A 25,031-nucleotide genomic window follows, 5' to 3' on the forward strand; every position below is an offset into this window, starting at 1 on the left:
CAACTTGAAATGTGACATGTTAGGGTAAGGTTTATATTTCGAAGGTTGGTAATTAAATGAGATCAATTAGGCTCAATTACCACTATATTTATATCTATGATATCTAGTACCCAACTAAGTTACTAACTCAACTAACTAATCACTATAAATACCATCTTAATTTATACCTACTTTAAAAAGAACAAAATAAAAGTAAAATTAAAATTTTTAAAAACCGCGTGACATAGAGATTAAACACTAAAAACTAACAAATAGTATTTCAAACCTATTATAATTATTATCGTCGCATATATTATGTAAGATCAAATATTTTTATATTTCAAGCGTCGACATACGCGTCGGGGGACCGCTAAAACTTTTTTATCAGTTTATATAACTTTTTTTAAAAGGATATTAGGTGTAGTAATAAATAAGTTACTCTTGAAGCTACAAATAATAAAAAGAGATCCAATGTCTAAAGAAAAATATGTATGTTCCGCAATTCGAATTTTAAAATCAAATAATGCAACAGAGCTACACTCTATTCCCTAGGGCCCTTAGTTCGATCGGAACTTCCTAACTTCGGTCTGCTACTGAGAATTTATAGAAAGAAAAAATTCGACGTGATGATGTGATATGTATTGACCCAGTTCGACATTTGAACACGGGTCTCCTGAATCTATAGCCGTATATGCTAGCTAGTATATTCAAATTTGAAATTTTAAATCAATATTGGAATTGCACGTATTAACAAACTAATGAAATACCTTTTTACGAACCCGGTGCCGGTATACAACTGGTGACTTACTTAGCTCAAAGACTGAGTCTCAGATAGTTAATAATGTTAGCGTTCTGAACACACTGTTACAGGAAAGTCAATCTGTATTTCAAATGTTGGAAAAGAGTAACTACTGAGTTTATTGCCGGTTTTTCACGCTAGAATCTACGTTCTATACAAAAGTGCTTGTAAAAGTCTACTCGAATAAAGTATATTTTGATTTTGAATCTTTTGGACGGAGTGTTTTTTCTGTAACTTGAATATTTTGTTTGTTTTGAATTTTATCTTTAAATTATTAATTATACTAGTGTCTAGTATTTATAATCTGTTTATAATATGCTTACCTGTAATACAGCAACGAGACGAGAGCATGGAGTAGTAAGTTGACCAGATGATAGCCAGCTGGTTGCAGCCCGTGCACCGCGTAGTTCCATCGGAAAGTGAGTACCGTTAATGGACGGTACGATTTGTGTGATTGTTCCTGAAAAGAGGAAATTCTTTTAAATATACAATGAATATATCTGAGTTTGAATTGTATCTATAATAAAAATATTTTTTGGGATTAAAATACTTTGACATCGCTTCACCGATTGCTATGAAAATTGTTGTACGTCCTGTACGGACGTTTGTTTTGCTAGTATTCTTACATTTGTTTTGTATTTAACGTTAACCAATTAAACGTCACCTACTATTCTCATTTATACATTTTTGGTACTGTCGAATAAGTCAAATTATATTTGTTAATTAATAAATTACACAGTAATACTTAAAAAAAAGGTATATAGGATTGGGTTAGTCAAATTTCATGCTGTTTTTTTTAAATTAATCTCGTGTTCTAAGGTATGTCAGAATATCGTGAAGAACGAAGTGAAAGAAGAGGTCTCTATCGAGCAATGCGACTTGATCCGTAACTCTATTACTTATCTGATAAATATTAATTTGATGAAATGACCCGTTCAGTCGCTCATTTATCCTTCTTACGTCTAAAACATTAATCAAAACCAAGACATTGCTATCGTCCAACTATAGAATTCCTAAATATATTTCATTCAAGTAAAATTAAACTAAAACAAATGCTTAAATTATACAGTTTCAGAATTAAGTAAAGCTACTCATTTATAAATAAATCACCTTTTGTGGTTCTTGCTTAAACCTATAAAAATGTCGCTGTCATAAACAAGAGTTATGAGCGAACAAAATTAGTAAGCGTTTGGGTTGTGGCTGCTTCTTTAAATGAAATTCCATGTCAGGTGGTATAGGCGGTAACTGAAACCATTACCATTAGTTACGGCGACAATATGTTAGAGCCAATAAATATAAGTCATAACAGCTCATATTGCTAAAAGGTCAGCAAATTCATATATAATATTTTGGTTTTGCTTGCTCAAATTTTATATGATATCATCATTTATTTATATAATAAATAAAGTTAATATTTATTTATTATATTATAATTCCTTTTTTAAAATTTAATAAAAAGTAATGGTTTTCTTCCAGATTTCTGTGACATTGACCAATCTTAAGGGATAGTGGCCAAATGCCCAAGTAGCACATTATAGGGCACCAATGTGTGCTCAAACGCAGATTTACTGTTTATTCTATTATTCCGATGGGAAGCATGTTCAAGCACAGGACCATCGGCTGTGCTCTCTGAGGCACGGAACTGTAAACCCCGTTAACTTTTAAACTCCGGACTACCGTTGAGATAATCCAGGACCTCCAGACCTGCAACCGTATAAGCAAATCACTAGACGAATGAGGCGATAATTAAAACTATTGATGAAAAGCTGGAGCAGTATATACAATGCTGAATTCTAAGATACATCTATGGTTTGGATGCAAATTAAATCGCGCAGTTGATTGGGATGCGCCTTGTGATGTTGGCTTGTGTGCGTCTAACGAGCTCGCATCGATGTAAACGTATGCAAATCGAAAATTGTGTTAAATTAATTGTCCGCTAAATTGTTTAGTTGGTGCAACGGTTATTTTAACCGTCTGCTGTAATGTTTACGGTTCGAATTTCGCTCAAGTGTTTTTAAAGGCAATGTGTGTGGTATTATTATTTGCTGTTAAGTGTGATAAATTTTTTTTCCAAGATTTTTAATTCATGATTTTCGATTGGAATTCTAAGTTTTTGATCAACTATGTAAATAATGAGCTACCACTATGCGATTTAATTTTAAAACGATGAATTATTTTTTTATAATGACAGGTCGAACGTATATTTCGTCGTAAACCTTATTTGTTATTCGAACTTTTCTAAGAAAAATTTACCGTTTGTTATTTTCCGGCAGAATAGAAAAGAAATATATCATCACACTCGTGGTGACCGTAAGTTCAAAAGGGATTACTTGTAAAGAGCATTTACCGATCGAACGTGTACGTAACCTTAACCATCCGCAGAGAATCGACGTACCAGCAAAAGTATACCCAAGAAGGTTTGGTATCAAACAGTCAGCAAGCTGTAAAATTCTGCCAAGTTAAATAAAAACCGTGTTAAATGAAAAAAGAGAATCGAAATTCTGATAATAACTTATTTAAAATAAGCGAGTAATTTAATGCTCAAACAAATTATTTAAAGCGTTTAAGTGCTAACAAGAATTTCCTGATCTGAAGCACGATGAACACACAATGCTTAGAATCGAACAAACATTTGCCTTTACCATACAAGCAATTACTGAACAGTATCAAACTGTCGACCTACAGCTAGCGTGAGAGAACTAGACGGTTATATGTTGGCGTTTTAATACTAACTCGTTTAAAAGCTAGTGTTACAATATGCCATATCTATACAAAAAGTACAAGTATTTTTTTTTATTCAAAATTGACAGATTGCTGGTAACGGTGGTTGTGAGAATTATTAAGGATTTTTAAATAGTTAGTACTGCTTTTTGAGGGTGGTTTCTACTAAGACGGATTTGCATAACGGGCTATTCCAACTTCAACCGTGTTTTTTATATTATATTAGTAGGTTGAAGATCAAATAGGCCATCTTATGGTTAGTGGTCCCCACTGCTCATAGACATCGGTCCCGTAAGAAATTTTATCCAGTCCTTATTTCGTTAATGTTTCGCCACCAACCATGGGAACTAAGATGGCTCACTCACCATTCAGACCGAAACACAACAATACTAAGTATTTCTCCTTGGCGGTACAATATATAATCAGTGAGTGGTACCTACCCAGACAGCCTTAAACAAAGTCCCACCAAGTCTTTTTTTTAATAGAAATAGATAATCTTACAAAAACAAAAAAAACGCAGGTTATCGCTCCTCGTGATGCAAAGTTGAAGGTTTGAAAGAGCCGAGGTTAAGAAATAGAAACTTACTATACGGAGTCTATATCAATGACAGTTAGGGAATTTGCGATAGTCTATCAGATATCATATTGATATAATATGTATTTCATTTTTAAAATAAATCATATAATTTTCAGCATTATTATTTTCATAAGATTGCAAATTAACGTTACATAATATTATGGTTGGCTATAAAACATTTTAAATATGAAATTAAAATATTATACAGTGTGTTGATAATAAGTAGCCAAGCCAAAACGCCGGAAGCACCGCCTGGACGTTTAAAAAGTAAAAAGCACTTCCAAAAATACACCAGCCTTTCGTTCCTAAGTGGCAGGGGCTAAATGTAGCGATAATTCTTTGTAGTGGACCGACATACGCAAATATGTATGATAATGAACCCTATATTCCTTGTTTTAAGTGTCTCATTTGAATACGTTAGACGTGAACGGAAAATAAAATGTCTTTCGTCTTCTCGTTTTGTTTTTATTTACAAAATTATAAATTTTCATTTATTACTGCTACATAGTGACAAATAAATTTAGATATATATCTTAATGTATATGTGTATGTTATATTAAAAATAGAAAGTTATATTGCTGTTTTATGCTGGTCGTCTACATTGTGGCTCATACTATTCAAACGAAATACTCGCAAAGTTCCACAAAAGAGTCAGAACACAAAATAGCAATACGTAAATAAACCTTAAAGCGAATCGCCATTGAAAATAAAACATTACTCTTCTAATTAACTAATTAATCATTAGAGACACAATAAAGACGACAATATTCCTCGTAGTTTTGTGTTAAAAAAAGAAAATGGCGAACCTGCTTCGAGTTAACTAGTTAGATCTGTAAGACAAAAGTAATAAAGTTTATTTCCACAAACATAAGCCTGCGAAATGTAAAATAGTTTTTCATGTAACCATTCCATTGTGGAAGCCGGACTTATTTCATTTGGCACGATAATATATTGTTACAGAGGATATAGAGAAACGAGAAATACTATTGTCTGTTGTTCTTATGTTTAACTATAGAAAAAAAAAATATCTACGAAACAAAATGTACTTGTTAGATAAAGTAAATATATTGTACGATATTTTTGTATGTGAGGGTCAAGATTTGATATGATTTTGGGTTTTCGTCAAGGATTTTTTTATGGCCTCGACAGCCACGAAGTTCCAAGTTTCACACTCGGAAATCATGCAAGCTGTTGGTCCTGCGTGCTCTTGCACACATATATATCGATTTTAAAGATTTGTTCAGAAGCATATATAATTATTGTTACACTGTAATTGCTATGAGTTTATTAATATATTTACGTAATTATTATTGAAGTTTCTGTTCTATTATTAACAGGCAAAATCGCAGAATTTTATAAGCAAAATGTATATGTTGAACAGTTCGTTATCCTTAGTAGGTAAACTGGATTAACGTGCTAATTGAATTATTTCCCAGAGAAGCACCGTTTCATTAATCTCAATAATACTATAATCCTATTTTTATTTTAGTACTATCATGATGACGTCAATTTATACTTAATCATATATAATTAACTTGCATAAAATATGCTGCTGCATTTGAACTTCGAACATTCCGGCAGAATTCAAAGTCAAATCAAATCAAAATATACTTTATTCGAGTAGGCTTTTACAAGCACTTTTGAATCGTCATTTAACAAAGTATATCAAGTGAAACTACCACCGGTTCGGAATGCAGATTATACCGAGAAGAACCGGCAAGAAACTCAGTAGTTACTCTTAATCAACATCTAAAAATACAGTCTTGTTAGTTAAATACTATTATATATGTATGTAATATATGTTTCATCCGCACCACCTAAATGCCCGAAAATCCACAATAGTGCGATTTTCTGCTTTGCACAACCACTCTGTGGAACTAGCATTCGCCAGCGATTTTCCCAAAGCGATACAACTTGGGAACCTTCGAGAAAAGAGTCTAAACAATTCTTAAAGGCCGGCAATGCCTGCAAGGACCCCTTTGTTGCAGATGTCCATGGGCAGCGGTAGTCACTTTCAATCAGATGAGCCTCCTGCCCATTGGTCATCTATACCATAATAATAATAATAAAACGTGTATGTATTCGATATGCAAATATGCTGAGTTGAAAAGGGTATTAAAATTTTAGTAATATTATATAAATATTGCGTATTACGATGAATATTTATTTACATAAGAACTATTAACAGAAGGTTCTCAAATTTAGACGAATTTTAATTAAAATTATTACTGTATAAATCCTGACTGCGTGGAGTGGTGACGAGAATGCTAGCAGCATTTCCCCGTAGAATCGCAATTCCGATCCTCTGGGCAAAAAACGAACCAGACAGTGTGACGGGAGGGTCACCAGTGGAGGCAATAAACCGAGGTGTTATAATTTTAATGAAGCTTTTTGCATTACTAGTATTGTATATTTGATATTTTTATGGTGGTACAGCTTTGTGCAGGCCCGTCTGGGTAGGAAGCACCCACTCATCAGATATTCATACAAGCAGTAATAATTAGTTTAATAATGTTTAGGTTAGAAGAGTAACTGCGCCAGTGTAACTACCAACATAATAACATTTTACTTCCAATAGTTGGTGGCGAATTGGCAATGTAATTGGTAACATTTATGTGACCATTAATCAAGTATCATTATAATTTGAAGCTAAGCTTTGATATTTCTATAAAAATATATACGTCAATAATTGTACGAGTGGAATAATTTGACGCTATACACGGCAAATATTTTGAAATTTACATTATATAATAGAATCTTAGCTTTATTAGTAACATCATAATAAAAGATCCAACTTAAAGAATCATTCAAATTAATGTTTAGATACCATATACATCTTTAAACTATTTTTAAATGTAGCATAGAAAAAATAATCATTAATATATTCAATTACTTTTTTTGAGTGTTTACGACCAAACGTAGATCAGGTTTAGTGCAGACGTTGGCACAATAAGAATAAGCTCACCCATACTTATGTTTCTAATTACTTAATAACATGTTACTCAACCATAATAAGTAATAACACTATTATTCCTAATATAAATAACGAACAATCCGACCGAAGTCGTTAGCTATAACGAGTCCAAAATGAATCGTAACGATGCTACGAACGGGTTAAACGGGCTGACCGATATGATTTTGTTGAATATTTTATTCGTTCGCCAAAAAAAATTCAACAAACGGAATTTTCAATGGGCAGTAAAATTCAAGCTATCGAGGTCGCGACCAGTTACATCTGCTTTTGTTAAGTTTTATCAGTTAATTGAGCAGCCAGCCATTGTTGGATATAAACATAATATTTTGTATAGCATTATCCGGGTAATGTTACATATGCCAGACGGGAAAAGCAGGAAGTACATTATCCTGTAGCGCTGTGTCACGGTCTGATAGTTCCTGGCGCGCATTAAAACTATATTTGCTTTGTTCATATTGTGTAATTGTTGTTTGTTTGAGCAGCTCGTGTTTAATTGTTGGTAGCTTTCCATATAAGTACATCTTGTGTAATTTTAGTCGTTTGACGTCGAGTTGTAATGTGTAAAATTAAATGGCTCGCTTTAATAAGGGTACGACGAAATTACTTCATAACATCCCTGCTATATATAGGGAGTGAAAATAGTTTTGCCGGTGGGCGCTAAGCGACGCGTAGGAGTTATTGTGTTAGTTAAGCTTAGTTTTAAATATTACTATTATTATTTTATGTACAAGTATTTATATTAAATATTAATATCGATTGTCACAGAACGTCATAGCTACATAGGGTACTATTGGAAATCAGCGTTGGGTTTTTGGAACCGAATTTGGAAGCTGAATGGCACACCTATTTAAGACACGATTACTGTCATTGCTTACCAAATCTCTATTTTTATGTTTTCTTTCTTGGTATGTTTATTTGTAGATTAAATAGAAGTATACTTTGTTTATTTTTTGTCAGTTTTTTTTTTCATATGCTATTTATAATTGTGCCGCGTCCTAAATAATCGTTTCTCTCTTTCGTTCTTAAGGTTTCATTATTATAAGTATCACCATTTGTTGATTTCTCACATATATACGATAATCGATAACCATCTGATTAATGGTCACCTCCACGCATAGACTTTGGAGTTGTTAAATAATACCAATTACATCGCCAATGCGCGCCCAACCATGGGTTGAAAAATGTTATTATGTTGGTTGTTGCACTGGCGCAGTTACACTTCAAACTGAAACATAAGAAAACTAAGTATTACTGTTTATAAGAATAACTGAGTGATATGGGTGGTACCTACCACCAAGTAAATTTAGCTTTGTTTAGGTATGTTACAATAAATAAGGAAACAATGTATGAACTAGTACCATTCCTACGTTCTTGTACAAATTCTCGAATGTATATGGCGTCCGTTTACTAGATTACCTAAAGCCGAGACGACGGTTTGTTTTCATTGTGTTACAGTCTGCAGGTAAGTCCATCTGTATAATTGTAGACGAAAGACAACATCTTCAGTGGGACGTCGGATAACATTACCTACGGAACTAAATTCCTGAATTCAACGTTACTAAAATGTATGGTCGGAATAGCGTTTCTATTCTGATATTATGTAACCGTACTTTTTAATTATCTACGTAGATCTAGATTCACGATTGCGTGTTCGCGCTAATTACGGAAACTTCTTTGTAAAGAATATTTATATATATATTTAGAACAGCTTAGAAATATTCCACAAAGAATTTTTATCCTCTTGAGTTGATGAGTAGAGCGGTGGAATATGCTTGGAAGAACTCATTCGGTCACGCTGCTCTAAGCGGGTTGGAAACACGTGTGGTAAAATTTTACCCGATAAATTCAGTTTTCTCAAGATCTTTTCCTTCCTTACATGAACTAAATACAAAATAAAAGCTCAGTGATGCATCCCAAGTTTACGAATCCAGTTTAAGATTCCCGTCCGTAAAGTTATATGTGCATATTCTATACTTAAAATCACAAGAAAATAAAGTATACTTTTGTTTGTATCTTTCGAAAAAATTCGACAAAAGTGTGCGACAAATTCACAGGTCACCAAAGGTCATGTGGCCTTATAAATGTAGTGCTACCCGTAGAAAGTTGCGACGGTTTAATAGTCTATTTTAAACTAATTACTATTTAGTTTGGACGTTTGCCTCTTAACGGTTAAACGGATTAAAATTAAATTCACTAAAAAAGTTTCTAATGTAATAGGTTTAAGGATATTTTTATAAATAAAGAAAAACAAAACTAGGTGTCCATGTGTTTAATCGGTCTTAATAATTCGGCGAAGGAAAACATCGCGAGGCACATGCTTAGTTTCAATGACATTCTGCCTCATGAGTATCCACCGACCAGTAATGGAACAGAGTTGTCGAATTAGTTCCAGACCTTCCACTTAAGGGAGCCCTGGGACATTTACAGGTTGGCCGTTACAATTATGGATAACAACTACCAAAATATGCTATCGTTGTATTTTCAGACTATAAATATATCATTCTTATCACGAGTCTGAGTGTCGCTGGGGAGAATAGCAGGCGTTTTATTGCTTTTTTATTTTTATTCCATTTTACATTTCGCTTTTCAAATTTACCGAATTGACATTATTTGACAATCGGCGCTTCGTACCTTGTTTTGAATTTGCGTTGTGAATTATTAAACTGTATTAAACACGAAAAATTATATATAAACACATATTAACTTCTTCATAATTGAATTGTACGTTATAAATACGAATTATATAATTAAAAGCCAACTTGATAAAAAAAGTTGTAAATTTTACGCAAAAGTATTAATGATAATTCCTAAAAATAAATAAATATTTTAACGACTAAATATCTGTGTATTGTTTGCTTTAAAATGTAATCTTAAGTGCATAGAATATGTCAATCAAAGTATATTTTAAACATTGGCTGCAAACGAGAAAGCATCTCGTGGACCCTTAAATTTCTGAACAGATTAATGTCAGCGCTGTCTCTCGTACACAAGGGTAGAATGGGTGAGGATGTCGTCTTGATTTATTGCCGGTTCAGTGGTGAAATTTGTGGGACAATATTGTAATAGATTTTGTTTGTATATATACCTTTTAGTTTCACGCTTTTTAAATCGTATGAACATTAGTGAGTTGATAATATTATCATGATCTTTAAAACAATTAAAAAGTTACTGCAACCTATGTGTATACAAAATGTAATTGTTGTGAGTTTTTTTTTTGTTGCATCATTTTATTATCGTTTGCGAGTATTTAAATGTTGCCACTTAAATATACTTCATGTACAGTTGCGATTCGTTTCAAGTGAATGCAGGAATATGGCAAAGAAATGAATAAAAGCTGTGCCGCCCGCCTGTAAATATATTTATGAAATTGATGACGCTATTAATTGTTTTATAAGACGTTGGCGCTGTATGAAATTTTAAACACTTATTACGTAACGAATGCGCCACCTTCCGAAATCATATGTTATGTCTCTTGTGCCTGTAGGTACACTGGCTCAGTCACCCTTCAAACCGGAACACAAAGTGTTGTTGAGCGGTAAAATATATGATGAGTGAGTGCTACACAGACTTTACAGAGGCGTATGCAAATCAGTACTACCAAGTAATACAATAATTGAGACTAAGAGTAAATACAGACAAGGAAGATGTTCAAGAAACGGCCGTATCGCTATGACAGCAATCTCTTACAGACAGCCTCAAGGAAAAGAAAATTAGAAAGAAAAGTAGTGAGCTCATGTCATAGATGATATATAAATATATATAATGTATGAACATCATATAATTTTTTATTAGAATTATTAAATATGTTCAAACATATCATGATATAAGTGAAACTACAGGCACATGGGACATTATGTGGTATAAATTATGTTCCTAACAGTACCAATGTCTAGTGGTGACCACATACCATATACCATAAAAATGTTAGCTCAATAAAATAAAATAACTCTTGGTTATAATAATATAATCAGTTCTGACAGTGTTCAACGAAATTATTATTAGGGCAGAGCAATAGGAGCGTGAAATAAGGTTGATATATCTTAATCTAGATTTATTCATACTTTGTATTATACACATATGTACGTAGATATGTACAAGTGTTTACATTTAATTATTTCTTTTAAATCTAAGTATATAATAATATATGTATAATATATATTTTATGTCATATATAGACATAGGTACTGTAAAAAATATTAATAAGTCCTTAGATGTTATGTCCTTTGTGCTGTTTGAAAGGCGAGTGAGCCAGTGTAACTAAAATAGTTACACTTGCTAACTTAATCTTCTTACTTATTAAATGTAACTTAGGTGTACTGTTAAATGTAACTTACGTGAGATCTCTATTTGCGTTTCGTTTATCGTAAACATTCAATCTTATTTTGTCTTTATTGTTTTTTATTAACAAATAGAAATAAAAGAAAACTAATATACTGTCCAGCTCATTGCTAGGCCTATTCTTGAAGCTTGGAGCTTATTCCACCACACTGCCCTGTACACACTGCCACACATGTGGCAGATCTCTAACCGACAAATTCGCCGCGCACGATTTGAATTATAAACACAGATTGAACACGTTAATATTCATTAATATTTGATCGGGTTTGAACGAACAATCTTCTAATAAGATTTACGTGTTCTAGCTACTAAGCCGTCGTTACGACTAATGTAATTTTAATTCATCATATTGCATACGAATATTATATTTTGTTCAAAATAAGAGCAGTACTGAAAAGCATGGAGGTACAATAAAATATTAAATACAGATTAAAAATAATATACACCGCAGCACAGATAACATATAATCACGTGATACTGCGCCATGTACTGTGAGGAACAGCCTCGTCAGTTTACAAATAACTTAAGAAGAACTTGTAATTGGTTTTGTGGATTTTCAAAAATCAAAAAGCAGTGACTTATCTATAAATTATGGATGTATTCTGTTGCGAAGTTTTCTGCACAAAGACGCTTTGATATCTACAAGTCCTATATAAAGTTTTGTTGTAGCTGTTCAAGTTTTGTGTTCAGCGCTCGAACTGGATGTTTTGTCGACAACTTCCGTATAAATAATTATATCATACAGATTATATAGAATTATACAAATACGTGTAAAAAAATTTTTACTTTGCAAAAAAAATAAATGTGGTTTGTTATAACTTATTAAGGAATGAATGTTGAAGTTGGGATTTTTTTATGGCATTCGTAAGCTGACTTGCAAATTAAATACCTAGTGTTTATTGGTCACCACTGCCCAGACATCTGCGCCGTATTTTTTTTAAGCATTCCTTATACGACAATGGGTATTCCAATATCGGAGCTAAGATGTTATGTCCCTTGTGCCTGTAGTTACACTGGCTGACTCACCCTTCAAACCGCAATACAACTATTAAGAATTGTTGTTTGGCGATAGAACCCAGACGAGCTTGAATAGCCATCCACCCAGTGACAATACAAACTTCTAAAATACTGATGTCGAAAATGATTAATTCTATAATCCTTCTTCTACATACTTTATGCATATATTCCTTTTAAATAAGTAACACCATTATAAAAAAATATGCTTAAAAATCACCTTATTTATTTACGTTACTTGAAACACCAAAATATATATTTTTAAAATAAATAGGTATAGTCGTGTTTATAAAAATAAAACTTCGCAATTTGGACCAATATTTATAAGGATGTTACAAGATATTTAGATAGACGTATTTGAAAAAACGACGCGTGGCGTCTGGTAAGATTTATTAGCGGAAAGGTGGATTGATCTCTCAGTTTATCACGATACTTATTGCCAAAACCTTTATTCATTACACAAACATTTACCTGCTTATTGATTGTCAAAAATCTATCACCGGTTTGGAAAGCATCATGTCAGATTTGACAGTAACCGGTGAAAGAGATACAGCGAGATTTTTTTCAGCAATTTTGTGTTTACGATGAAAATAGTTTTATCTTTCATATTTCCAATTATTCTCTTTAAAAAACTTATTTATAATATACTTTTAAAACGAAATAGTTTTTTGAATATTTTACAATCGAATATTTCTGAGATGCATTATTTTAATTTAATTAAAATGATTAGCCCAGTTTAGTTACGCCTGTTCTTGATATTAATAGAATATACATAATAATTTCTAGAATAACTATTGTTAAAATATTTGCGATTGAAATATTATTCGTTAACATTTGACATTTATGTTGCCAATGTAAATTATGTATTTTTGCCCGTGCGAAAACGAGGCGGTTAGCTTGTAATATATAATAGAAACAAGATATTAGACATATGAATGTCAGGGCTGTCTCTACTGAACTAACACGGGCGAGTAATGGGCGGTAGACGCCATTTTGATTTATTACCGGTTCGACGGAAAATTTATTCGACGTTACGGTAATAGGAAAGTTTAGCTTTGGGCCTCTCGTTATAATTCTGTGTGCTTAAATGTTCATTATTCTCGGTTATTCTACTGTATATATATTTGACTTGTCACGGGTCAATTAAAATACGAGTAGAAATTGTAGTATGGATGAAGAATTACATAATCTTAGTATTAAAAAATTTTAGTTAAAAAAATAGTAGAAGGCAACTGTCACTGCTGATCAAAGGCCAAGTCTCCTCTTTAGGAAAGGGATGGTGTTTATTCCACTACACTGGTCTAATGCGGATTGGTATAACTGTGACAGGTTTTTATTCGACATATGTTTCTTCATGATGTTTTTTCTAAACCACGACAACGAAACGAATTTAAAATACTCCCTGGTGCTTACTAGATTTTGAACCGGAAATCTTTGGTTTTGATTCATATGTTTTGCTGGGCTATTTCGGGTATACGTATAATCTATTCCAACCATAACAGGAAAAAAGCGAAATAAAAACATTTGACAACAAAATGACGGGATATTATTCATTATGGATTTTCGAAAAAATGCTACATCCATTAGAATAGGTCATATGTTAGATATTTTAGGTAACAATAATGACACTAACACCAGTGTACCATAACTCTTTTTCAACATAAAACATAATAGTTTCTGTGTTTGATTATATCCGATATGAGTAGATTTTACAATACCGAGCATAGCTTAATTATTACATAACAGACATATAAAAGATATTATGTTGACTGTGACGTTATTTCCTTCTCGCGTTATGTCAAAATTAATTGTCACGTACACTGCGTATTGTTCAAATGACGTACGGTTTCCTGCTTGATTGTCATTATACAGAAAGATACACTATAAAAACAGCAACATTATATACGTATAAATAAATATTATTATGGATTATATATACGTACCAGTTTTCGCCCGTTGTGAGGTCGGGCATATTTTGGACAGGTTGGTACGATATTTTTCTGTAACCCTAACAATGCATACTAACGCATACATACGCACGGCACTCGAGTACGCATGTAAACAAAACACTCGCACACGCACGACATGATTTATGTTACGTTCTTATAAGTGAAAAGGAAATTACAGTAATAGAGACATACCTGTCATTTATTTGTAACGCGGTAAACGTATTATAGTGTAAACATATGCAAAACTTCTATTCCTTTACTCTGTTAAGAAGAGTACATAAGAGGAAGTTTGAAAGTGGCACCGGTAACCGAAAAGCTTTCTGGAAACCGGCTGTCATGGTAAGGGCATGTTATGCGCAGGAATGAGGACCATGTTGGTGCTCAGAGGTGAGAAAGGTTTTGAGAATGGATGTGGATGGATATAAAGGTAGGGGACGACCAAAAAAACGATGGATGGATTGTATGAAAGACCATATGGTTAGAAAGAATGTTACTTGTGAGATGACGTCCGACAGAGAAGTATGGAAGAAGAAGACATGCTGCGCCGACCTCAAGAAAAATTGGGATAAGGGCAGGAGGATGATGATACTCTCTTAACTCTATGGAAGGAAATCTTATGAAATTGGACACGATTGGCACGAGTTCAGACGCAGGACCAACGGCTTTACTTTCCGAGGTACGAAAGTGCCTTCAATTACCACTTCCAATTACCAGACTAGTAGACATTCAGACTGTTGTTACTGAGAATTTTCGTCAGACCCAATAAATATTTATCGTCCCGACCTAGGATTTGATCCTAGGACCTTTTATCTAGCCACTGGACACAAGAGTTTGCCAAATCTTGATCACCAAGTTCCCAAGCGTGTAATATTGTTAAACCCGTCTAACTCGTGAGTTGCATTACCATCTAAGTTGATTGTAAAGTAATAAAACTATTTTTGTAAACATTAAATGCTTTTATATAAAGACTAGCTGATCCCCGCGTCCCACCCGCGTCAACGTCGCTGCTTTGCCCTTGTGGGTTCTATTGTAATATGTAGTTTAAAAAAGAAATTGTAAAAGATTCTATAAGGACATCTCTGTGGTCCTCTTTTTTTGAGGGGATTTTAGCATTAGTTCACAACGCTGCTTTTATGCGATTTGATATATTTTTATATGTGTATATATTATACTTATACTAATGTTATAAATGCCACAGTAACTCTGTATGTTACCGCTTCACCCTTTAATCAGTAAACCGATTTAGATGAAATTTCGTATCAAGATAGTTTGAGTCTCAGGTATAACCTTCTTATATGTAGGTAAGGCATTTTTTCACTCCACGGGGTATTTAAATAGGGCGTGAAGGTTTCTGTAAAGTGTAAAGCCGCAGGTTCAGCTAGTGTACAATAGATTGTAATTATAATTATATTGTACGTAAGTTTGTAATAATGTATGAAAAGGCTGTATAGTATAAATGTACATATAATTATAGATTCAAATTGGATTGGCCTTCTAATTAGGCGATTTTTAATGAGCTCTTAAAATTTGTATAACAGAATAGATTGTAGTGCATGACGATTTGGTGAAACTTTTGGAATTTTGGAGTTAATTTTACTTTCTGAAGTTACAGGTGATCTGTATTTCGTTAAACCCACAGGGAGCATCCTGTACTTGATTGTAAGCGTAGTCTTGGAAAAACTATTGTTATATCTACAAAAAAAATTGCGACTGACCCTTTTAAATATTTACGCTAACAAATTTCATACGTTTGCTAGCGAATTTTAAAAAAATTACTCATGAAATTTAAATGAACATAACAATAGAAAAATATGGTAATAAAATTGTATAATTTGATTATGGATATAACTGTTATAAGTCAAGTGTAAGTGGATTTTGAAGAGGGTTTTTCATGGTCTACTGTTTTATGAATTTCTGGACATCGTATGGTGTGGATGGAAATTGGAATGCTGATGCGATGTCGATTGTGAAAAATATAACGCATGTAGTTTTTCAATCAAGACAGGATTCCTCACGATAATTTTCTTGACCGTCACGCACGAGATTAATTTTTACAAATTACTGGAGCTTGAACCCACAATCTTCAAATTTGATGAATGTGTTCCACGTTTTATGAGCTTCTTGCCGGTTCTTTTTTAAAATTTATACAATTTTCTAAAATGACGATTCAAAAGTGCTTATAACTTGACCAATGTTCATTTATTTACTGATAATAATATCAATTGATAGCAATGGCACCTTTCCAATGACCTAACATCCATTTCTCTCTTATGATAAACGCTACAAATGTATGTCATGATTCTATGTTTACATATTAACAAATATATCGACCGATCCACGAATAACAAAGGCTTTGTTATTAACAACAAATTGAAAAGCGAGAGTTAATAACAAAGTTTTGGTATGTTAACGGTTTCTAAACAAGTTCTTCTAATTTCAGTTTGTTAACCAATATTTAAATTTTCAGAATATTTTAATAGCTAGTATTTAGTTGAAAGGTCGAGGTTTAAGCTTCACGCTAAAGGATTTTCTAATATTATTTTACATAAATGCGATCAGTTATTGAGATGCTGGGTATTGTTTCAAGATGATGTTGAAAGATTTCCATAAAGATAAAGAAGTAGAAGTAAGAAGCATCATCCTTCTGCCCTTATCCCATTTTATTTGGGGTCGGCGCAGCATGTCTTCTTCTTCCATACTTCTCTGTCTGACGTCATCTCACAAGTTATATTTTTTTCAGCAATATCGTGTTTCTCACAAACCATCCATCATTTCCTTTGGTCGTCCCCTTCTTCTATATCCATCCACGTCCATGCTCAAGACCTTCCTCACAACATGGTCATTATTCCTCCACATAACATGTCCACACCATATTAGCTGGTTAGCAGTAAGAGACATAGGACCTAAATCCGATGAGCATCAATATTTTCATGCGCTCAATGTGTTTATAATATGTATTTAAACTATACCAACATTAACTCAACACTGCAACATGACGATTCGAAAGTGCATTTATGAGCCTACTTGAATATAGAATATTTCGATTTGATTTAAATTATTGACTAAACAGCACTGCGACTCACACTCGGTGATAGATAATTGTACTACTCATCACATATTGTACCGCCAAACAACAATATTTTGTATTGTTGTTTGTACAAGGGATGTAAAATTAGTTCCCGAAGTTGGTGGCGCATGGGCAATGCTTCTTACAGCGTCAATTTCTACAGGCGATGGTAACTACTTACCATCAGGTGGCCCATTTGCTCGTTCGCTTACCTATACTATAAAACTACTTCGAAATGGAATAAGCTTCAAACCAAAAGATGCATTTGTCCAACTGAGTAACATCAAGGGTTTTTACTTTAAAGGAGAACACACAAAAATGTTCTCTGAACCAAAATAATATGAGAATTTTGGGATAATGAGTGCATAAGTTCATTATAAGTTTGAAATTATATTAAAATTGTAGAAGCGACTTAATTTTAACGCAATAATTTAGCGCAAAATTTTAAACAAGTACCTTAATGCAAGTTTAATTATTTTAATCGATTTTAATCGATTCGATAAAATAAAATACATCGAATTTGAAGTGATTGAAATCGTTAAGCTGACCTCGGCGCAACATCCGCAAGGCATTACAGTTGTGTACAACAGGGTGTAGTATTTTTTTATCTCTATTTCTCTCGACTAAGAAAACGTCCGAGGCACAAACCCAAAGAGTCAGGGCGGAAAATCGCTTAGAGCTAAAGGTTGCCTTTGACTAATCCGGGGTCGAACTCGCCGCGTTATTACACGAGAAAAAAAAGCAATTTAGATCTTAGTATAATACTTCGAGATAGGGCAACGTAATACAGTAACAATTACACGGATAACGACCGTCGGTTGAGTAATTGAAGAAGTATTATTGTGTTGTAAAACGGCACAGTAATTTAAAGCACTCGTAAACAAGGGCGCGATAACAAATGCTATCGATAGCTGCGGTCGGGATGCCGGTACACTACAAAAGTACGAAAATAAAATATTTTAGCATTCCATCTGCTCGAAATCGATGGGAATTCATATGCTTTGTTCCGCGTTATTGTTGCAACAATCAATTGCACGAATTGCTGTTATGGACATAGTGATTTAATACACGAAATGTGAAAGATATGTACACAATTTAAAAATCCAATTTTTTTTAGACTATTTCGATTTTATACATATTGAATTTTCTGTGAGGTCGTTTCTGTTTTCATATATATCGAGCCTTTGACATGGAAAGTGATATTGGTGGGTTCGACCTATGGTTAGGTTTTTATTAAATACAGTAAAACTCTGTATATGTCACGCTGTTGGACATAGGGGCTTGTTTCCTATTGAGCAGTTTAAAGTTTATTTTATCAAACAGTTTCAATATGGGTCAACGGATAAACATGCGGCAAAATTACATCGACACGTTATGTTAAGTTATCGTTTAATTATAAAAATAATCTAAAGAAAATTTTTTTTGCTGTCGCTACTCGTATTTCAAACGTCTCACGCACACTTAGATAACTTACAAGCACGAGTGTCATTAATGCACGCCAGTAATAAAATTTAACGCGGAGCGGCGCGCCTTCATGAAACACAAAAGTCCCTATAATAGCTTATTTAAATAAAAATATTTTGAATATGTCAACTTAGGCTTTGTGTCATAGCGCCGCAGCCACACCGAAAGTTTATGTCGTAGGAAAAACCGCGTACGGGCCGCGTATCGGTCACATACGGCGCCGCCGCCCTGTCAGAATTTTGAGCAAATTTATGACGGTCAATATCACCCTTGTCGACTGTAAATTGTTGCTAATTCGTTCATATTGTGACAATTTGCCTTCGTTATATTTTTTGTTCCTAGCGGGTATCCGTATGTCTCCCTCACTCCGTCCTCGCTAACGCTGTTTTTATTCTTAATAAAAACATTGACAATATGTAAATGATTAAGTTAAATTGTTGGATTTTTGCATGTGTTTAGATTCCTGTACATACGAACATATAGGACAGCATAACAGTTGTTGCTCCTTCGCCTGAACTCTCTTCGGTCGTGTCTTATTGCCGTCACGTTGGATTAGAAAGAGAGAGAGGGAAATAGAGCTCTCCGTCTTAGCGAATATACTTGGGTACTATATCTGGCCCAATCGGCTAGTCTCCAATATGGCCGAAATTGTTTAGAACCATTACGAGCTGAGGCAACGTGTAATCAAATCGTCGAACACAAAACTATGATATATATATAAAAAAATGTAACATTAGTACAGACGTTATAACAACTTGGGAACGAAATCTTTGCCTGATCTATTCGTGTGTTTTTTTAAATAGAAAAATGTTAACAATTATCAAATTCAATAGAAAAAAAACGGTGTTTTTTTTCCAGTTCTGTTTTTTTAACCAGTGATGGTATGAAATACAATACTCCCGCATTGAATAAATGAATTTTCAATTTAAGGAACGTTATAATTATCTAGTTAAAACAGGTTTAATTAAATAAAATATTATTTGAGTATTAAAGCCGATGCATCATTTGATATAACCACTGTTTTTCATCAACAGCTAATAATAATATCAATTCAATCGCTGCAATTTAACACAGATTAAACACAGATTAAATTAGCATAATATCTATTGTTATTTTAATTATATATCGCACTAGGTGATTGCTTCGCTAATGATAAATAATTAAAAAAAAACATGTGCATTACCTAAATCTGAGATATACATATGTTATTGAATTTCTTTCAGTAGTTACTATATATGTTTGAGTATTTTTATTCCGATTTATTTACTCAAATATATATATATATATATATTTAAATGAATCAATTTAATTCACACTAAGTTTTATTTGTTAAATCCATTGTCATACTACAATACTAATCAAGAGTTTTTTTAAAAGCGATTCTGTGAAAGAACATTCCGATCTTCACTCTCACGAGGCGTCCTTTCGCCTTGTGATATAAAATTATAATCCGAAGGAGTCAAGGGTTTAGTCACGTAATGACGTGTCAGTTTTTTTTGCTGGCTAAGATTGAAGGTAACCTAAGGAAAATTGGATTGCTACATAGATAGCACGGGGATATGGAATGATTCTAAGAAATTTGTAGAGACAAAAATATATCGAAATCCCTTTTCATATTTCTGTACGTGACAGTATATTGTTAAATTTAACAACATTTTACTCATAGACTATTTATATTTAGATAGAGTGTCACACTACGTAAGAACTACAATTAAACGAGCCAACTTTATTTTCTGTGTGTGGGTGACAGTTACGCTGGATACTCGCTGCACGTCATAATACTTTACTAGTGTGTGTACTTAGTGGCAAACTGTTGACCACTATTGTTTTCGACGTGTTCTTAGCTTTGTCAATCTATCAAGACTTAAAAAATTATATTCAAAGGTTTTATGTTACGTACAATTATCTATAATACGCGCTCGGAGGACTATAGGTTTTGGCAAGGTAACAATATGTACAGAACAAGCGCAAAAATCTAAAATTACATCTGTTACAAATACATTATATTGAATAAAATAAGACATAGTCTATGTTTATGCCGCCAATGAAAATACACGAAAAGTCAAACTTAAAAATCAATAACGTGTTTTTTTAATAATGGCAAAGTATCGTCCAGCTGAGCCTCAACTTTCCTATTCAGATCAATGTATCTTATTAACAAGGAATTACGGTCGAATTTTGATCAATGGGCGATCACTAGTTTGAATTATTTCCTAATTCGTGAAGCTTACAAAGTAGTAAGTAGACAGTAGTCACTTTTAACTAAATATATATCTATAAATATTTATAGATATATACGAAGTAATAAATATAATTGAACTAGTTTCACTAATGCTTATCGACCGACAACTTATGTGAAAACAGCTATTTCCTTTTATATGTTACAAATGTTTCAAAGGGGACGCGTGTTCATAAGAAACGGCTGGCATTCAATAAGTTCGTGCGAGTGAATATTAAGTTTATATTATGTAGAAGTAAGCAGTTGTAGGAACGTGGCGAAAACGAAACTAACTTTTTTCATTTGAACAACACGACACTAATAATATTAATATATCTTTAAATTATTTGGATTAAATTTTTATCACTCTCTTGAATTAAACACTGGCTCACTCGTCAGTGTAACTGCAGATACAAGGGATATAACATATTAGTTCCCAAGGTTTGTGGCGCATTGATGATGTAATGAGTAATAAATATTTCTTAAAGTTATATTGTTTACGGGCGCTGGTACTTGGTGGTAGGGCTTTGTGCAAGCCCGCCTGGGTACCACCCACTCATCAGATATTCTACCGTCAAACAGCAGTACTCAGTATTGTTGGGTTCCGATTTGAAGGGTGAGTGAGCCAGTGTAACCAGGCCCAAGGGACGTAACATCTTAGTTCCCAAGATTGGTGGTGCATTGGTGATGTAAGGAATGGTTATTCCCAAGGTTGGTGGTGATGTAAGGAATGGTTAATATTTCTTACAACGCCATTGTCTATGGGCGGTGGTGACCACTTACCATCAGGTGGCCCATTTGCTCGTCCGCCTACATCACACAAGGCCCATTAGCTTGTCCAACGACCAATGCCATATAATAAAATTTAAATTAAGATTCACAATAATTAGGTATGGTATTAACAAAGATGATTCAAGATTTTCTAAAATATTTTAAAAGCTATTTTTTTTTTTATATAAAAGTAACCGTATAATCATATCCAATGTCCAGGCGAAGGCGGACGGGGAACAATTTCGTGAATAAAAATAGAACTTCAAAAAAGTTTTTATTCAAAATGAAATGCGACTCTCATCTCACCTTACGTTGGAAGACGTTAAGACACAACGCCTTAGCGACGTCACTTTTTCTTAAAACTCGAATAATTCGCCCGAAGACTTTGATGGATGATCTTAATGAATTCAATTCGTTTTTGCTCCCTCATATTTTGATCTTTACATCACTCGTTGGATATGTATTATATTTTATCGTTAAAATATACCCTTAATATTGTGGCTCATATATGACCAAGGTTCCGTTATCAATAAACTCTTATTTTTTATTCATAATTGTTCAAATGTTTATTTCATTTACATTGAAAACGATTTTGGGTATACATGGAATCTTGATATACTCGTAAAATGATTAAACATAATTTAAAGCTATTAATACGAATTCGTACAAATTCGAACATTTTCGCGTGATTGACTTTTAAAAATGTTACTTCACTCTCAACATATTATTAATATAGTATTATATTATTAAAATAATAATATTATTAATAATATCTTAAACAATGGAGTCCTCGAAAGAATTCGATATTAAGTATCAACGTCTCGCGAGCATCGACGCGAGTTTGCCGGCGTTACCTCTACTGGGCGGATCGCGCGTGTCTGAGCTCCAATAGGCTTCCCTGATCGCGCAAAGATCCGTAAACTGATTACCGTAGATACTGACTGTAATGAATCAATTATATCTTGAACTATTGAAGGTATGCTCAGATTACAACACAAAATTCAAACGGAGCGCGCACAACAATATAATGAACCAACAAAACCGAATACACATTCCCGTAGTTCCAGACGTGCTTTTTGTTAGTACGTCAATATTCATTAATAATTTAAAAGACAGCTCTTTTTGCTCTACCGGGAATTTATATTCGCTATTGTTGCTACACTATAATGTTCCGCACGCTCTATCTGCCTTTTGTTTTATAATCTGAGGACTTAAGTTGGTATTTATTGGACTTATACTGGATAGCATGTTAATACACACATTAGTCATGCCAATTTAAATGACAAGTAATGTCATCTATTAATAAATTAAAAAATGTTACAATATATATATATATATATATTAGGGATGGACTGAAAATGGTTTTACATTCGATTTAACCCAATCTCAGCAGCATGAACTGAAATTCGACATTCGGCTGAAATTCGATTCAAACGCCGAACATTCGGTGCAAAAAAAAAAGTTAAAATAAATACCTACTTGTAATATTTTGACTGAGATTAATGGGTATCATCTTACATGCCTGTAAAATAAAACTACGCCTTTATATAGTCATGGTCATTTTTTTCAGAAGGAACAACCTTAACTTACTATGTGATTAAAATAAAATTATTTTCTCTGAAATATATTATATAATATACAAGGTTCTTTGAAAAGCATTAATAACTTAATCAAGTACTACTTGGTTGCCTGGAAGAGATCGCTATGTAGCGATAAGTCGCCAAAATTGTACGCGTCTTTTATTAAGGCTGAATCTATGTTGTATTTATTTATTTTCTCTGTGCGGTGTACAATAAAGTATAAAGTAAAAGTAATGCTTTCATGTAACATTTTTGTATAGGGGGCAATATTTAAATCTCAATTCAAGAAATTGAAGCGATTCGGCCGATATTCGTATTCGGTTCAAACCACGGCCCGTCTCTAATTTATATATTATATATATTTATATAACTGTTATTCCTATTTGAACCTATCTCATGGGAGTTGATTTAAGCATGTTTAACGAAAGAGCTCAAATTAGTTAATTTTGGGTTACACAATAACTTTGTTTCGTGTAATTGGCATGGCTAGGAAGGTCGGTAGGGCCATCTGCGTGGCCCGACACGCACTTGACCGTATTTTAGTTTAACAAAATTATAAATTTCATTTAATAATTTCGCCGACCACGCGTCTGTAGATTTATTATATTAACTGACTGGTTTAGTAGTTAACTTGCATAGCTACAGATAATGAGATCACATGTTCGAATCTCATCATCTCTTCCTTATAGTTTCTGCCAATAAATTCATCTGTCGAGGAGCAGTTTAAAGTTAATAAAATCGAAATCAAAATATACTTTATTCAAGTAGGCTTTCACTTTTGAATCATCCTTTTACAAAACTATATTAAGTGAAGCACCACCTTAACCACCGGTTCGGAAAGTAGATTTTACTGAGAAGAACCAGCACGAAACTGAGTGGTTATTCTATTCCAACATTTAAAATACAAAGTTATTTTAGTTAAATACAATTATAAATATATAATATATTCTGTCCGAAAGTCAACAAGTATTAGCTCCACGCTTTTTATCATCTATATAATCCTGTGTTGTATGTTATAAGCTTTAGTTCTGAATGTATTTTTTAAAAAAATATTTGAATCTATTAATCGACCAAGTTATTAGTGATCAAGCATTAGTGATGAAGCAAACAGTGATCTCATGCCTCAGTAAATACGTTAAACCCATAGTCCTGTATATGATCTGCCTACGGATGACTCAGTTAGTAACACTGGGATCTACATGTTCTGCATAGTTGATCGTCCGTTAAGGTTAAATATACCATGAAATATCATACTTAAGAAATATCTAACATTGATTTTATTTTCGTTCATATTACAAGTTACTGTTATTAGTATAATAAAATTTCATACCTTCGGCTCCTTAAAAACAATTCACAAAACCTCACACAGTTTTGTTAAGGAAGTCCATATGCTATCGTATTCAGCTGTGCAGCTGTATAATAACTTATCTAATCATATTAAAGGTGCGGACAGCATGAATGTTTTTAAATCAAAATTAAAATAATACGTATATACAATTTAATCAGTTTTAAAGAAGCGTTGTTTACAAATGTTTACATTAAACGTTCAAGAGTTATAAATATTGTCACATCCTATTATA

At 33.2% G+C, this 25,031-nt stretch overlaps 1 protein-coding gene across 2 annotated transcripts in view; it reads right to left on the reverse strand.

The window, feature by feature from the left end:
• Nucleotides 1-25,031, reverse strand: part of LOC113397287 (protein O-mannosyl-transferase Tmtc3) — a 181,381-nt gene that overhangs the window by 34,041 nt on the left and 122,309 nt on the right. For both annotated transcript variants that reach the window (XM_064217475.1, XM_064217472.1), the window contains exon 2: nucleotides 1,102-1,238. In XM_064217475.1, coding sequence (XP_064073545.1) covers nucleotides 1,102-1,238 — 137 coding nt within the window. The remainder of the gene's footprint in view (nucleotides 1-1,101; nucleotides 1,239-25,031) is intronic.

The sequence above is a fragment of the Vanessa tameamea genome, chromosome 3 (genome assembly GCF_037043105.1).
Source record: "Vanessa tameamea isolate UH-Manoa-2023 chromosome 3, ilVanTame1 primary haplotype, whole genome shotgun sequence".
Taxonomy (NCBI): domain Eukaryota; kingdom Metazoa; phylum Arthropoda; class Insecta; order Lepidoptera; family Nymphalidae; genus Vanessa; species Vanessa tameamea.